Source organism: Myotis lucifugus, unplaced genomic scaffold, assembly GCF_000147115.1.
Source record: "Myotis lucifugus unplaced genomic scaffold, Myoluc2.0 scaffold_30, whole genome shotgun sequence".
Classification (NCBI taxonomy): Eukaryota; Metazoa; Chordata; class Mammalia; order Chiroptera; family Vespertilionidae; genus Myotis; species Myotis lucifugus.
Genome location: NW_005871078.1, coordinates 9,163,706 through 9,181,073, shown reverse-complemented (window position 1 = coordinate 9,181,073; position 17,368 = coordinate 9,163,706). Strand labels below are relative to the sequence as shown.

At 44.7% G+C, this 17,368-nt stretch overlaps 1 protein-coding gene across 1 annotated transcript; it reads left to right on the top strand.

Moving 5' to 3' along the window:
- Nucleotides 1-41: 41 nt before the first annotated feature.
- Nucleotides 42-17,137, top strand: KLHL42 (kelch like family member 42). Its single transcript, XM_006086765.3, has 3 exons — nucleotides 42-997; nucleotides 10,399-10,592; nucleotides 16,670-17,137. Exons 1-3 carry the CDS (start codon nucleotides 123-125, stop codon nucleotides 17,119-17,121), a joined length of 1,521 nt encoding a protein of 506 aa, XP_006086827.1. The 5' UTR covers nucleotides 42-122; the 3' UTR covers nucleotides 17,122-17,137.
- The last annotated feature ends 231 nt before the right edge of the window (nucleotides 17,138-17,368 follow it).

Genomic DNA, 17,368 nt, shown 5'->3' with positions numbered 1-17,368 from the left:
TCCTCCTCCTCCTCCTCCTCCGGCGCAGCCCCGGCGCGCCCAGCCGGAACCCGGCGAGCGCGGGGCGGAGAGGCGAGCGCGCAGAGCTGGCGGGCCCCGTCGCGTCCCCCGCGCCCCCCGCCATGTCGGCCGAGGAGATGGTGCAGATCCGCCTGGAGGACCGCTGCTACCCGGTGAGCAGGAGGAAGCTGATCGAGCAGAGCGACTACTTCCGCGCCCTCTACCGCTCCGGCATGCGCGAGGCCCTGCGCGCCGAGGCGGGCGGCCCCGAGGTGCAGCAGCTGCGCGGCCTGAGCGCCCCGGGCCTGCGCCTGGTGCTGGACTTCATCAACGCCGGCGGCGCCCGCGAGGGCTGGCTCCTGGGCCCGCGGGGCGACCAGGGCGGGGGGGCGGCGGCCGAGGAGGAGGACCTGGACGAGGCGAGCCTGCTGTCCGAGCTGGTGGAGGCGGCCTCCTTCCTGCAGGTCACGTCCCTGCTGCAGCTGCTGCTGTCCCAGGTGCGGCTCACCAACTGCCTGGAGCTGTACCGCCTGGCGCAGGTGTACGGGCTGCCCGACCTGCAGGAGGCCTGCCTGCGCTTCATGGTCGTCCACTTCCACGAGGTGCTGTGCCAGCCCCAGTTCCACCTCCTGGGCTCTCCTGCGCCAGCCCCCGGCGATGGCAGCCTGAAGCAGAGGCTGAGGGAGGCCCGGATGACGGGGACTCCGGTCCTCGTGGCCCTGGGGGATTTCTTGGGGGGACCCTTGGCCCCTCACCCCTACCAGGGGGAGCCTCCGTCCATGCTCAGGTATGAGGAGATGACGGAACGTTGGTTCCCGCTGGCCAACAACCTTCCTCCCGACCTGGTGAACGTCCGGGGTTACGGGTCTGCCATCCTGGACAACTACCTCTTCATCGTGGGCGGGTACAGGATCACCAGCCAGGAGATCTCCGCTGCGCATTCCTACAACCCCAGCACCAACGAGTGGCTCCAGGTGGCCTCCATGAACCAGAAGAGGTAAGCACCCAGCAGAGCTCTGCTGCCTCCTCCTTCATTCCCCTCCTGTTGGCCGGGCAGTCACCGGAGGCCGTGCCGAGGTGGGAATGGCACCTCCAGGACTGTTGTTGGCCTTGATGCTGGCCAAGCTCCCAATGCACTAAGGACTTTAAAGGAAGAAAAGGCCCCAAGGAAGTCTGCAAGCTGAGTGGTTTCCTTGCAGGTATTGTGCCTGTAGGCCAGCTGCGTTCTTGGCCTTTATCCCAGTGGGAGAAAACATGTTGTGGTTTCCTAAGATGCTTAAAACTGTTCTTTAATTTTGCTTTTATTTTTACCTTTTTTATTTTATTTTTTTTAGGCTCCGATCCTGATAATGATGACACATTGGGCAGTAACCTGTAACACTGACTTTGGGGGATTGTTTGTTGATGTTGTTAATGACTTTCGAGCCTCCCACACTGGAGTGCCAATCTATGATCAGGAGATGATATTTGGGATTGTGTTAATGTTACCTGTATAGGACTGTCTTTCTTATTTTTTTATCCTCTCTTTTGCATCTCACTTCCTCTCCAGATTGTCATCATTATTGACCCAAAGCTTCAGTCTGGAAGTGGTCACCTACCGTATTAGAATATTTCCACCCACCTCAACCTTCTCCCTTCCCATCCTGCAAAACCCTCCCAATATGAACTTGGGTGACTTAAACAAAGGAAGAGAAAAGGGGGGGTGGGGGTTGAGAAAGGAGTCAGGAAAGGAATAGGAAAACTGGAGCAAAGCAGATACAGGAAGAGGTGGTAGGAAATAAAGATGGTAGAGCCCAAGATGAGCCAGAGCCATTCAGAAGTGGGAGAAGAATCAATGTAACCCAAGAAAGGACAAGAATACAAGAATACCCTTTCTTCTGGTCCACCTGTATCCATCTCCAGCGCCCCATGCTTCCTGCCCTGAAGTATGGAGCAAGGAGTCAGGGGACTCACCACTTGTCAAAGAAAGTCTTAACAGGAATGGGGAAGCCATTACACGTTTACTTCACTTGAGGGGCACCCCAGGCCAGGGGGAACACTGGCTTTATTTCTAACTATAGTGTAAGTGTTCCTTTTTCTAATGATTAAAAATAATATGTAGTTATTCTAGAAAATTGGAAAAAGGAAAAGAATAAAGAAGCAGAAAGGCTATCACTGCCACTCCCTCCTTCCTAGAGGCAGTAGCCATCTACAGGTTAGCATATTTTCTTCCAGCCCCTTTTTAGCTAAGATGACATCATATTTAAAATTGGATGTCAGGAATATTATTACTATTATTTTTTAAAATATATTTTTATTGGTTTCAGAGAGGAAGGGAGAGGAAGAGAGATAGAGACATCAATGATGAGGGAGAATCATTGATTGGCTATCTCCTGCACACACACCCCCTCCCTCCACTGGGTATAGAGACAGCAACCTGGGCATGTGCTCTGACCAGGAATCGAACTGTGACCTCCTGGTTCATAGGTCAGCGCTCAACCACTGAGCCACTCCAGTTGGACAAGAATATTATTTTTAAACAAATTCTAGGAGCTTTACTTAAAGCAACAAAGAAACATTCAGTGGTTATGAGTGATGCTCAGATTAGGGGTGTAAGGCCCAGCAGGTTGTCTGTCACCTCTACACACGTGTCTTCTGCTGTATCAACTGGTGCTCAGCACGCCTCCCATAGCTCCACAACTCTCTCACTAAACCTCATAATTCTTTTCTTTCTTGACAAATCCTTGGTAGTCTTCCGTACCCCCTCCCCACCCCAAGGAATATCCTTTCTGTCCTCTTTGAAAAAAAAAAAAAGTATTTGAATAATGCCTGAATTCATGCTTAGAAAAATTGCAAATGACATGAAAAATTATTATAGAGTAAAAAATGTCTATCTATAGATATACTTATATTTAAATACATACTAATATTTATAAGTTATAAATGTATATTCATAATTATGTTGATAGTGGTTAATAGGGGAAATGTGTACATGTGGGGGTGTATATATAACATACATGTATATTTTTACTCAAATTGACTTAAGTTATGCTGATTATTATAGCACTTGATATTTCCACTTGACATTACTGTAGCTGACAGTTTTTTCTATATCAACAAACAGATCCACCCCAGCCTTGTTAATGGCTATGTAGTATTCCAGCCCGTGGATGTACCATAATGTAATTAACCTCTCCCTTATTCATGAACATTTAGATGACTGCCATTTGCCATTATAAACAATGCTATGTTGAACATCTAGGCATATGTGAGTTAGTTCTATATGGCAAATTCCTGGAAATCCTGGATAGGTGACTGGTGTGAATGTCTCTGATTGAGAGATTATTCTTTTCATATGATTGTCAGCCATTTGTATACTTTTGTAAGTGGCCTTTGCTAATTTTAAAAAAATTGGCTTGTTTATCTTTTTCATATTTATTTTGTTTTATTTATATATGTAGATATTAGTCTCTTGTCTTTTATCATAAATGCCTAAAGTGACCATGGATGTAAAGTCAATGAGTAGAGGTGGGAGTTATGATGAACCAGAGAGCTACTGCCCCACCACAAGAGGGCTCCACCTCTCAGCCACAGCTGGCTACGGTATTGCCAAATGGAAGTGAGAAATGGTGTGCCAGACATGTAGATACCCTGATTTTTAAAAATGTTGGCAGCTTACTCCATTTAAAAAACAAATAAATCAACAAAAAACAAGAAAAACTTTGCAGACCCAAAAAGTGCAGGCTCTAGTTTTGGACTTAAAGTTTATAGCATATTCTTTTTTTTAAAAAAATACATTTTTATTAATTTGAGAGGAAAGGAGAAGGAGAGAGAGATAGAAACATCAATGATGAGAGAGAATCATTGATTGGCTGCCTCCTCTACAACCCCTACTGGGGATCAAGCCCACAACTCGGGCATGTGCCCTTGACTGGAATCGAACCTGGGACCCTTCAGTCCACAGGACGACACTCTCTCCACTGAGCTAAACCAGCCAGGGCTATAGTATATTCTTATATGAAGATATTTAAAATGTTTTGCAGTCAAATTTGTTATGAATTCTTTGAACTTTCTATCTTACATAGGGAAGGATTCTACAAACTAAAAATATATAAAATATTCATCTATCTCATGATCTATTTTTTAATTTTGCCTTTTTACACTTGGATCTGAATCTGTTTGGGATTTATTTTTATTTAAGGTATAGTGTGGGGTTATAACAAGTTTTTGAAATGTCCCAGAGGCCTTAATCCTTCTCACTATGATTTGCAAAACCAGTTATTATATGCTCATTTTCTTGTTTTTAAATTGCCAGATTGTCTATTCCTGCATCAATAACACATTTTTTAATTTATGGTAGTTTGGTAATCTATGGGGTAGGCAAAAGTAGGTTTACAGTTGTGAGTGACATTCTTTTGCATTAAGAAAGCTATTGTAATAATCATAACCAGCATATCTTTTTCCATACAAATAGCTGTAAACCTACTTTTGTCCACCTACCCCTTATCTTATTTTTTGTCTAGTAAAACAAAGCCCCCTTTGTTCTGTTTTGTTTTAATTCTCTTGGCTATTTTTTGCATATCTTCTTCAGATAAGCTTTAGAGTCAGCTTGTCAAGTCCTGTTGGGATTTTGATTAGGATTATGTAGCATTAGATTAATTTGGAGGAGGATTCACAGCTTTATAATATTTTTACAGCTTGAAAAATGGTTTCTTTATCCAGGAATTATTTAGGTCTTTTGGTTCTTCATGAAAAGTTTCTTTTATTATCTTTGTAGCAGCTGTATTTTTTCTACAAATATACTTTTTAAGTTATATTTTCTAGTTGGTTATTGATGCCACATTGGAGTATGTACCCTTCTTTTATCTCCCTCAGCTTTGACTCAGATCTCACATACTATCAACCAGGAGTCCCTTCCTGAATCCTCAATTGGGTTCAAACTCTGTGTTCTTCTAGCACAATCCCACTTTGAATTTAATTTTTTTGTTTATGTTTGTCTCTCTCCCTTCCAGTTGAGTCCAATTACTTATTCAACGCTTATGTATTTCTACTGTTAAGATGGTGTCCAAAAAATAATAGATGTGTGCAATGCATGGTTTGTTGAATTGTGGCATAGATTTTTATGTTACTGTAATAAAAGCCAGTGTATAATTTTATAGTCATTTAAAATGTAACATTTTAGTGAACAGTTTAATCTTATAACAGTCACTATAGTTATTTAGAATAGCTGAAAAAATATGTAACACTTAATTGAGCACTTAGTCTGTGCTAGTTACTGTTCCTACTACTTTACATGTATAATCTCACTTATTCTTCACAAGGGCTATATTAGGCAGGTTCCCACTGTACAGAAGCAGAAACTGAGGCACCGGAAGTTAAGTAGATTGCTCAAAGTGTCTACTAGGAATAGTAACAAAAATGGAAGTACCATTTGAATGTGTACTATTGGAAGTACTACTGAATATGTATAACTATTTAGATAGCTTACAAGTAACGGCTTATAGATTGGCAGTGATCATCTTCATTCAGATTTAAAAATTTTCCTTTTAAAAAAGTATTGTCTTCCAAGAAATGGAGCATAGATATTTTATGGTACTGTGCTGCTTCTCAGAATTTTATCATGTGTGCTTCAGCTTCACCACAGCCTTTATATCCAGTATTTTTCTTGTCACCATTGGATAAACAACAAGGAGGACATAGTTCCTGGCTGCAGGAATTTATAATTGATGAGACAAGTATAAATGAAACCCACTTGTTTCTGGCTAGTGCACCCAACACAAGTTTCAGAAACACTGCAGGGAACTTAGAACCCTGAGTAAGAATGGCAGGTTTTACCCAGAATTTCCATTCACTCTGATTCATTGCTTGTGGGACGGATCTGTACCGTTTTACTTTGACCAAGGGTCAGATGCAGAGCAGCCGGCTTTCCCCAGGCCCTGAACAGTGCCACAATCCCAGGTTCTTAATTAAGGACAGCCAAGAACCCTCGGCTTAGGAGACTTTATAAAGCCCTTTGCACCCTGGAGAACATTGTGCTGAATGGCCAGCAGCAGATACAAAAATAAACGGTTAGGGCTATGCCCACACGCTTGAAAATGGCAGCGAGTCCCCATCACTCTGAGAGGATGCTTTGAAGTCCAGGCGTGCAACCCTGACCCGTGGTCCGAATGTGGATTTGATCTTGGGTGTTGTTGGGACATAGCTCTTCGCATGTAAAAGCTTGTGTGCTCACAAAATTGCTTGCTTTCCCTCCTCACTTGAATTAGCGATAACTTGCAGAAGCCGGCCATTGTGGTCACGGTCAGTTCATTAATTTCTCTATTTCTAAAGTTGCCTCTAGTCCCTTCCATTGCCCTGCACTTTTGCTGTGAAGTTGGAGTTGGGTGTGTCCTCCTGTTCTGCATGTGAACACAGCAAGGCTGAGAGAGAGACTGAACAGTCTCCTGGCAGAGGTGGCATCAGCGTTGTCGGCCTTAGCTGTCCCCTGCCCTCTGCGCCAAAGTTTAGTATTTTAGAGCATTTCTAGAGTCCTGGAGCCATCAAGAGATTTTGTACTCTGGTTAATGTTCGGTGGAGCCTGAGAATAGTGGGAAAGCAAGCAAGCTACGTGTCTATTCACCCTCACCCTCTCCCTCCTCCTTCCCCCCGCCCCCCCGCCGCCAATATAATTTTGGCCAGTAGTGTAAATTGCTTTGTGCACTGAAGTTTCTCAGAGATGGCGGTAGGTAGGAACCATGACTGATTCTGTTTCCTAACCTCTCCCCTCTCTTCTTCCTGGTCCCCGGGGGAGGTTACTACATAAGGAAGTGGCAGAAAGTAGGCAGCAGAAGGGGAGAGAGGAGGCAGAAGGACCTGGAGGGTCCTCAGACTATACAATCCTCTTCTGAATGGCTGAGAAAGGACCTTGGCATTTCACTCTAATTTTCACTGTAACGGTAACAGACTTTTCTATGCAATTCATAGCAATGAATTGAGCTCGTACTCTGGGTACTGTGGTCACTACTTTAGATGTCAATTCCTATTTCATGCCCACAGCATCTCTGTGAGGTAGGTATTATTATTGGTCCCATTTCCCCAAAGGGGAAACTGAGGCTAACTGAGTTTAATTAACTTGCGTGTAGTCACAGGGCCAGTACTCTATCTCCCTACAGTTGTATACAGCTATCAATCATTGATATTTGTGCACTGGTGTTTATCATGATTTTATGTAACTTAGCTTTTAAGGATTTTTTTTTAAAGAATATGTGTGTTTTTTTTTTATTGATTTTAGAGAGAGTGGAAAGAAGAGGGAGATAGAAACATTGATCAGAGAGAACATTGATCGGCTGCCTCCTGCATGCCCCCTACTGGGGATCGAGCCCACCTCCCAGGTATATGTCCTAACTGGAATTGACCCAGCTACCTCTCAGTGCATGGGACAGTGCTCAATCCACTGAGCCACACTAGCCAGGGCTAGCTTTTAAGGATTTAAAGAGCATTGTATTTCTTCTAAGTGAAGTAGAAATTAAATCATTGAATTTTTCTTACTTTCCTTTCTGTTTACTATAAGTAAGTCAAGTATGTAGCTCCAACAAATTATCTGGTTTTACAAATTCTTCTTGTTGCCTCCTGAATGTATTGTCAGGGATCAGTATTAAGAAAAACACTGCAGAGGTCTTAATTTTAAAAATAATTTATAGCTTGAATTCATACCTTTACCATTCAGGAAATGAAGAGTGGAAGAATTATTTTCAGAAAATTGGAAATGAGGCGGTAAATGACAAGAATTTATGAATGAGAGAGCACTTGGTACAGAATCCCAGAGTGCATCACGGCCAATAACAGTTGTAGTTGACAAATGAGAAACCGACCCTCCTGAAGTGGAGAAACTCAGGCGTAGGACATGCAGAAACGCATTTCCTCTAAGTGATCTGTTTCTGCAGGTGTGACCCTTTTCAACCCTTACCACGTGCAATATTGTGCTCTTCTTATCCCCACTTCACAGGTAGGGAAACTGAGGCTCAGTGACGTGTCCATGGTCACATAGCTGTTGAGCAGTGGAGCCGAGATTTCCCTGTACGAGCCTGGGCTCAGACCCCTTAGCAGTAGGCCTCTTCATTAAGAGGTCTGTTTTGGGGTGGCAGTTTCATCTGGACACAATTCAGTGTAGAAAAATGTTCCCCTTCAAGTGAATTTGAGCATGTTGGGGTCTGGAGAGATAGCATTTACTTTTAACTGCCTATTCATTCAGCCTCAAAAAGAAGCCCCTTGCATGTTTGCTCAGGACAAATGATGCTACTGGTTGAATACTAAGAACTGTTTTGATCTGACAAAATTTACTATCTGTGTACCTACGGGGAGCAAAAACAAATTGTGGGCTGGTAAAATTTAGTGCTTATTTACAAGCTTTATTTCCCTTGGTTCCCCAAATTTGCACGCATAGGGAGGGCATCATGGTCAGATTTTAAGGACCATTGGCAGCAGGAAAAGTAAGCAACATGAATCAGGGACCCCCCAGTAGTTGCCGCCTCTGTGAGGTCTGTTGGCATGAAAAATGGAATGGCTGGCTGGGTTTAATAGACAATATGGGCTTCTTGATGAAGAGGACTCTATTCACTCTCTGATTTGAAAAGCAAAACTAAACTAAAGCTTAGGTATAAACATTACAAGCACTTAAAAAAATCTTAGTTTTCTAGTAGGTGGCTATCACTCACATATGTCCTGAATCCTAATGCATCGGTGTTTATCAAACACCTTTAGGTCAGGTCTGGTCCACTGGTGCACTGCGCTGCTTCATCTACCCTCTTACATACTTTGTTCCTATGTAGCCTCTATCCCCATTCTTTCTTTGGATATTGTTACTTTTGAAGAAATCATTGTCTTGGCATTAGACGTGGCCTCTAAATTCACCTGGTCAAGCCTCTTTATTTCATACTAGAGGCCCAGTGCACGAAATTCATGCATGGGTAGGGTCCCTAGCAGCTGCCAGCTGCCAGCCGGGCCCTTCCTTCGTTTTGCGCTGCCCCCTGGTGGTCTGCGCACATCATAGCAAGCAATCAAACTCCCGGTCAGTCGAACGCCCAAGGGAACACTTTGCATATTAGGCTTTATATATATATACATATAGAAAATGGAGAAACTATAATGCTAGTAGGTTATCTCTGTGTAGTATTTTCTGGCCAATTGTTTGCTCTAATTGTTTTGACCACCCTGTGCTGGTTATTACCCCTGTGGTAGAGATGAGGAAGTGAAGGGTTGGGCCCAGGTCAGTAGCTGGTTATCAGCAGAGCTGGGACTCAAACCCAGTGTTCTGATTTTTGCCCCGGGTCTTTCTGTTGCATCATGCTGCTGCTCATACTATTGTGACTGGCCCAGCACTTCCAAATGTTTCTCCTTCCCCCTGTGCTGAAGCCTATGAGCAGCGTTTAATTCTATTACTGAATATGGGGCTTGAAATCAGTGTATTTCTCTTTTTAAAAATCATTTAACGCTATGATAGGTGAGCACTTGTTGATATAAGTATTTGTTGAGTTAACATGTATAAGTACCCTAAGAATGCTGGGTCAAAATGGTTTTAATCAGTTCAGTGCTTACCTGCCCACCTTACCTGTTTTTTTTTTTTTTTTTAAATATATTTTATTGATTTTTTACAGAGAGGAAGGGGAGAGATAGAGAGTTAGAAACATCAATGAGAGAGAAACATCGATCAGCCACCTCCTGCACATCTCCTACTGGGGATGTGCTGGCAACCCAGGTATATGCCCTTGACCAGAATCGAACCTGGGACCTTTCAGTCTACAGGCCGACGCTCTATCCACTGAACCAAACCGGTTTCGGCTCACCTTACCTGTTTTGAAGCACCATATAAGATGCCCTCCTATGGAGGAGGGAGGAACAGCAATCTCCTTTGGTGTGCTCTCGGTAATGGGGTCTCTGAATCACCCTTTAGCAACCACACTTTGCATATGCCTGTCTGTGTAAGCAGTGCTGGTGATTACCTCGGATAGAGCCTACCCACAGAGTAGGAAGAATGAGGTAAACATTTTGAGTAGAGAGAGACAAGGGAGTGGTGTGGGTGCTTTTCTCCCTTAACCCTTGGTCTTGCTCCTGAAAAGAAGGTATTGAGTTTAGTAAACAGAGTAACTTTGGTTCTGGTGTAAGGCTAAGCAAGAGCAGTTCTTGTTATATTGAACTGCTTATCTTCAGTTGCTAAAGTTTGGAGAATGCACCATTCTTGTGGACTTTTGGGGACAAGAGTGAAATTTGAGATGCCCTTTGGCCATTCCTCGGTCCCCAGGCAGAATGTCACCCAACATGGAGAGCGAATTTTCTTCTTCTGTCCAACAGGTTCCACACCCTTGTTTGGCAGTTCCTGCCATTGTCTTATTTCTTCATGATCAAGAGAACTGACTTTGTGAACCCTTGTGTTCTGTCTTTCAGGTCTAACTTCAAACTTGTGGCCGTTAATTCAAAACTCTATGCCATTGGTGGGCAGGTCGTTTCTAATGTTGAGTGTTACAATCCTGAGCAGGATGCGTGGAATTTTGTGGCACCCTTACCCAATCCTCTGGCTGAGTTCTCTGCGTGTGAGTGTAAGGGGAAAATTTATGTCATTGGAGGATATACGACCAAAGGTAAGTGAAGGGGCCAAGTAAGTGGTCCTCTTATATGTCAGCTTTGCAGGCAGCCTGGGAAGGGCAGAAGCTGCCAGAGGAAACACTCCAGTGTACACAAGTGTGATTTTGTGCATTACGTACTGTGTATTTACACATCTGGAAGGAAGCGAGTCCTATGTGACAGGGTGGTTTGGACAGGAGGGGCCTTTGATGCCTTTGAATAGGGTAGGGAGAACTGTGAAGAAAATATGTATTTCTGCTCTGGAAAGCTAGCCTTATAGTTTGTCATCTTAAGACTTGGCTGGGTCATTCCCATCCTTTTTCCCAACACACATGAATCCCCCGCATCCAGCACTATGGGATTCAGTGCCAGACATCCTTGCAGAGTTTTGTTTTCATTTGCTCCCGTTTTGAGCACAAACATATGAGCTGTAGATTCTGAAATGCAGCTCTCAGCTGTTGCTTACACACCATAGGAGGAGTAAGAGAACATGATATGAGAAGATTCTTTTCTGACCGGTAGGTGGGAGGTGGTTCTGCTATTTATTAAACTGTGCATATATTTTTTCACATTTTTGGTGGGCATTTTATAGTTAACTAGAGGCCTGGTGCACGAAATTAGTGCACTTGTGGGGGAGGGAATCCCTCAGCCCAGATTGTGAGAGGGTGCAGGCCAGGCCGAGGGACCCCACCGGTGCATGATCAGGACCGGGGAGGGACACGGGAGATTGGCCAGCTGGGGAGGGACCGCAGGAGGGCTCCAGGGCATGTCCGGCCCTCTCGCCCAGTCCCGATTGGCCAGACCCCAGCAGCAAGCTAACCTACTGGTGGGAGTGTCTGTCCCCTGGTGGTTAGTGCATGTCATAGCGAGCAGTTGAGTGGCCTTAGCATATCATTAACATATTACACTTTGATTGGTTGAATGGCCGACTGGATGACCGGACACTTAGCATATTAGGCTTTTATTATATAGGATAATTTGGAGATAAAAGTTTCTCCAGCAGGTTTTATACGGCTCTTTATAGTAGGGAGCCCCTCAGATTATTGGCAGAACACAGCTTGGCTGTGGGAAGAAAGACAATGGCAGGCCACCAGGAGGAGGTGCCCTTCCTTTGATCTCTCACCTCACCGATAAAGCTGCTGTTTCCAAGTCATCTCCTGGCTGGCCAAGGAAATTTATTTCTTCATTTGCTCTATCTGACTGTAGAATGTCCAGAATTTTCAGAAAAGGAATAACTGGACTCCTAGGACTTTGGGCCACATTGAAGTCCCAGTGATCACTCTATTTGACATAATGAGATAACCTGTCACTTCTCTGTGGTGTGACATGGGCAGGACAGGCCTGGGGAAGTGATGCTGGTGGCCCACTGAGCTGTATGCGACCACATGTAACATTGTATAGGACACGTGCTGATACAAGCGCAGGTGACAAACATTCTTTTCACCATAACCAAATGTGTCCTGTTTTGGGGATTTATGTTAGAGGAAGAAGTTGAATGTAAGGTGTTTTATGACCATCTGATTCACTTTTTTTTTTTATTAATTCTTCTTAGAGCGAACTCTAAACAGATGCTCTGGTGGGGAGGGTGGTGGGTGCTGTGTTAGTTTCCCGTGGCTGATTTAACCACTGACCATGAACTTGGTAGCCTAAAACAGCAGAAACGTGTGTTCTCACATAGTTCTGGAGACCAGAAGTCTTAAATCAAGGTGTCGGTAGGGTCTCACTCCCTCAGAAGCTCTAGAGGAGAATCATTTCTTTCTTTTTAATATGTTTTGATTGATTTTAGAGAGAAATAAAGAGGGAGTGAAACATGTGAGAGGATGTGAGAGAGAAACATCGATTGGTTGCCTCCCATATGCACCCCAACCAGGGGTCGAACCCACAACCTGGGCATATGCTCTGATCAGGAATCCAACCAGTGACTTTTTGGTGGTACATGGGATGGTGCTCCAACCAACTGAGCAACCGGCCAGGGCGAAAATCCTTTCTTGCTACTTGCAGCTCTGGTGGCTTCAGGTGTACCTTGGCTAGTGGCTGCATAGTGCTCATCTCTGCCTTTGTCTTCATGCATCTTCTTCTCTGTCCGTGTCTTTTCTTCTTCTGTCTCTTTCAAGAACACGCTTCTCACTGGATTCAGAGCCCACCTGAGTAATCCAGGATGATCTGCAAAGACCCATTCTCCAAACAAGGTCCCATTCCAAGGTTCTGGGGGTTAGGAGGTGGACATACCTTTTTGAGGGCCACCATTAAGCTCACTACCGGTGGTGTGTTTGTCTAGGCATTTAAGGAGAGGCAGTGACAAGGAGCAGTGCAGGGAAACAGTGAGCTTCCCCCTCCACCCAGGCTTCCATCACCCGTGGAGCTATTCCCAGTGTCCCTCCCTAGTGACTCTCCACTGAAGATAATTACCAGCTTTTCCTTTACAAATAATTGGGCGGGGGGTGGGGGGGGATGAAACCTAGCACTCAATTCTTTTCTATTTTTATTTTGTTAATCCTCACCAAAGGATATTTTCCTTTTGATTTTTTGAGAGAGTGGAAGGGAGAGGGAGAGACAGAGAGAGAGAGAGCAGTATCGATGTGAGAGAGACATATCGATTGGTTGCCTCCACATGCACTCCCTGACCAGGGCTAAGGATCAGCCTACAACTGAGGTACGTGCCCTTGACCGGAATTGAACCCGAGACCCTTCAGTCTATGGGCCAATGCTGTATCCACTGAGCCAAACCGGCTAGGGCTCAATTCTTTTATCTTCAACATTGGTGTTCAGGTTGAGTGGCCAACTTTATATGCTTACGTAAACCATAGCCTCCAGAGAATTCCTGTGTGTGCATATGTACCCCCGTGTTCGTGTCTTTTCTCTGAAGACAGTAAGTACAGCTATTCACTCGTGAACATTTCTAAGAAATTATGATTCCCCTCTGGCTGTTGTAACACAGCGTGCGCCCGCTGGGCTGACCTACGCACACAGATCTCTGAGCCTCCCTCCTGAGCGAGAGCTGTGAAGCCTGGCAGGCCGCACTGTGACCCAGAGTGCCCTGCTGGTAGATGTCCCAGTTTTTCCATGACCCTGGCTGAGCCAGTGTTCTTTAGATTTGACCTGGAAAACCCCTGCTTGTGTGTTTTCTAGTTTCAAAAGCCACGGCTAATGTACCTTTTTCACTCGGGCCACCCACTGTGATTCCTGTCCCAGGTTCCGCAAGCCAAATGCCCATGATGGGCTGGTTAGGTGAGGTGGATGGAGGGATGTTTGTGTAAGCGTTGAAAACGAGTTTTCTAAGATGAGAGGGCAGGGCAGTTCCTTGTACGCTGAAGCTGTCCTCTCCACTGGTTAGTCTCTTCCCAGCATTTCCTAATAGTTCTTTGTACATAAAACAAACCATAATTGTTATGAAAAAAAAAAAAGAAAAACCCACAGGACTTGAAATTGGGTTCTCAGCCTGTTGACTTCATTAGGTGAGACTTTTAAAATTCAGAAAGTTATAGTTCATGATTTTTATGATAGTTATTTAACTATTATAATTCTTGGGCAGGCACTGAAGACTTAAAAGAAAATTCATTCGAAAGTAATAGTAGCTACTGAAGGGAAGAAGGGTAATTTGTTAAATGTCAGAATCAACTCTACATGTAAAAGAGAAACGATCACTCCTTCAACTCAAACCACCTCCTCATGGTCTGAGCCTTTGTTGGGTGAGGAGAGAAAACATTTACAGGAGACCTGGGAAGACCTTCTGACCTGGAACTGAGAAGTACACTGACGCTTCACCAGAATAAGTCCTTTATTCATGCCATGTGAAGCCAGGTTACTAAGGAGCACTTTCTGATAGATTAGCAACCAAATTCCCCGGGGCTGTCTCCTAGAATGAGCTTTGTCACAATAGCTGCAATAAAAAGAAATATAGGGAGGTATTGGTGTGGGTGGGAAACAGGAGGACAGTTCCCTAAAGCTGTAGCAGTTCTGATATTCCTGCAGGTCTGGGCGTGTGCAGGGTTGGTCTCCTCTCTGCTCCCTCTGTGCCCCCTTTGGAGGCACTTGTCTTGGCACCAGACATCGTGGTGGGGCTCTTTAATCGTTGCCCTCTGTGGCGGGTCCTTCTGGCTCAGGTAGAAGTGCTGCTCCCACTGCTTCCACTTCTGCAGCCGTGGGAAAGCTGTACACTTGTGCGTGCAGTCAGTTCCCCAGCTGAACTGTCTTACACTGATAGACTGTGTTGTTTCTTTAAAACACAACACACAGCCCTGGCTGGCTTGGCTCAGTGGAAGGAGTGTCGGCCTGTGGCCTGAAGGGTCCCAGGTTAAATTCCAGGCAAGGGCACATGCCCGGGTTGCGGGCTCGATCCCCAGAAGGGGGCATGAAAGAAGAAGCCAATGATTCTCTCTCATCATTGATGTTTCTCTCTCTCTCTACCTCTCCTTTCCTCTCTGAAATCAATAAAAATATATTTAAAGAATAATAAAATAAAACACAACACACAGAAAGTTCATTCTTTCTGATAACTCGGCACTTCCTTCTCTCCCCCTACGAGGCTAAAATAGTCTATTTATTCTTTCCTAGAGGAGAAAAGAAAAAAAGAAGAAAAATGAAACTAGATATATATTTATTATTATTATTATTATCATTATTATTTTAATCCTTAGTTGAGGACATGTTTAGAGAGGGAAAGGAAGAGAGAGAGATTGGTGTGAGAGAGAAACATTGATCAGTTGCCTTCTGTAGGCTCCCCAACTGGGGATCAAACCCACAACCCAGGTTTGTGTCCTGACTGGGAATCCAGCCAGCAACTTTTCGATGCACGGGATGAAGCTCAACCACCTGAGCCACTCTGGCAGGGCAAAACTAAATATTTTAAATTTCACAAGCATTTTTAAAAAGAGCACGCAGTGCTTCCCTCCATTCAAACTAATGTCAGAGCAAGCAGTCTCCCCTCTACTATCTGATTTAATCCACACAATGACTGTCGCCTGTGAAATGGGCCAGGGAGAGGGAAGGGCCTTTGTCAGTGTGTCTCTGGGACAATTGGGAAGTAGAATTGCCAGTGATTCTATGGCTTGACAACCAGAGGTGAGACTTGCATTTCTCCTGACTTTTTCTGTCCTTCCTTTTTGACAACCCATAAAAATCCTGCTCACTTGTCTGGTTTTGTAGAATCCGTTGTCAAGAATAGATCCCTGGGGGCTCAGCCTGCCTGTATTAAATAGTCAGTAGTCTGTAGATATTGATGAAGTTTCTGAGGCTCTGATTCTCTTTACATTAATTGGCTTGGTGGTTCTAAAAGGTGTAAGGGCCTGGCTGCCGTGGTTCAGTGGATTGACCTTTGAACCAGGAGGTCACGGCACATGCCTGGGTTGCAGGCTGGATCCCCAGTATGAGGTATACAGGAGGCAGTCGATCAGTGATTCTCTTTCATCATTGATGTTTCTTTCTCTCCCTCTCCCTTCCTCTCTGAAATCAATAACAATATATATCTTTTTAAAAAAAACCCAACAACAAGATTCTGTCAAAGAATCAGAAGACAGACATAAAAAGTGTCTTTAAAAATAAACAACCGCCAAAACCGGTTTGGCTCAGTGGATAGAGCGTCGGCCTGCGGACTGAAAGGTCCCAGGTTCGATTCCGGTCAAGGGCATGTACCTTGGTTGCGGGCACATTTCCAGTAGGAGATGTGCAGGAGGCAGCTGATCGATGTTTCTCTCTCATCAATGTTTCTAACTCTCTATCTCTCTCCCTTCCTCTCTGTAAAAAAATCAATAAAATATATTTAAAAATAAATAAATAAACAACCAAATAAATAAAAGGTGTAAGAGTGCCAGGGAGGAGGGGACGTGCCCAGATCACAACTGCTCACCTTGCTGGTCTTACTGATTCTGAGAGCGTCGCAGGGAGGGGACATGTGTGAATGTGAAGTGAGTGGGGACGATTCTAAACGGATCTCCTCCCAGCCATTTACAAAACTGTTCCCAGCCTCTGCTTGTCTGAAATAGCTGTGCCTCTGTGGACCAGGTTATCAGGGGGAGGTAGGCAGTTATATGCAGCCTAGGAAGTTGGTGGTGTTACTTGTGGCCGTGTCATTATTTGGCTTCTTTTCTCGTTTCAGACCGGAACATGAACATTCTGCAGTACTGCCCCTCCTCCGACATCTGGACCCTCTTTGAAACATGTGACGTCCACATTCGCAAGCAGCAGATGGTGTCGGTGGAGGAGACGATCTACATCGTGGGAGGGTGTCTCCACGAACTGGGACCCAACCGGAGGAGCAGCCAGAGTGAGGACATGCTCACCGTGCAGTCCTACAACACTGTCACCCGGCAGTGGCTCTACCTCAAGGAGAACACGTCCAAGTCGGGCCTCAACTTGACTTGCGCGCTGCATAACGACGGCATCTACATCATGAGCAGAGACGTGACCCTGTCGACCAGCTTGGAGCATCGAGTTTTCCTCAAGTACAACATCTTCGCAGATAGTTGGGAAGCATTTAGGCGTTTTCCGGCCTTTGGACATAACTTGCTGGTTTCCTCTCTTTATCTGCCTAATAAAAAGGAAACATGACTGAATCAACTTAGTACTTACAAGAAGCCTGGTTCAAGACAAATATAAAATGTAGGGCCCCATTTCCAAGGAGGCTGACTTCATAGGTCACATATACAACAGCTGTAAATAAGCTTACTTGAACTAATTACTTGAAAACTTGTGGAGAAAAGAGACCAACATTATTATTTTTTTAATTATTGGTTTTTAAATTATGGGAGCAAATCCATGATCATGTTTTCATCCAGCTATGATAACCTTGGGCCAA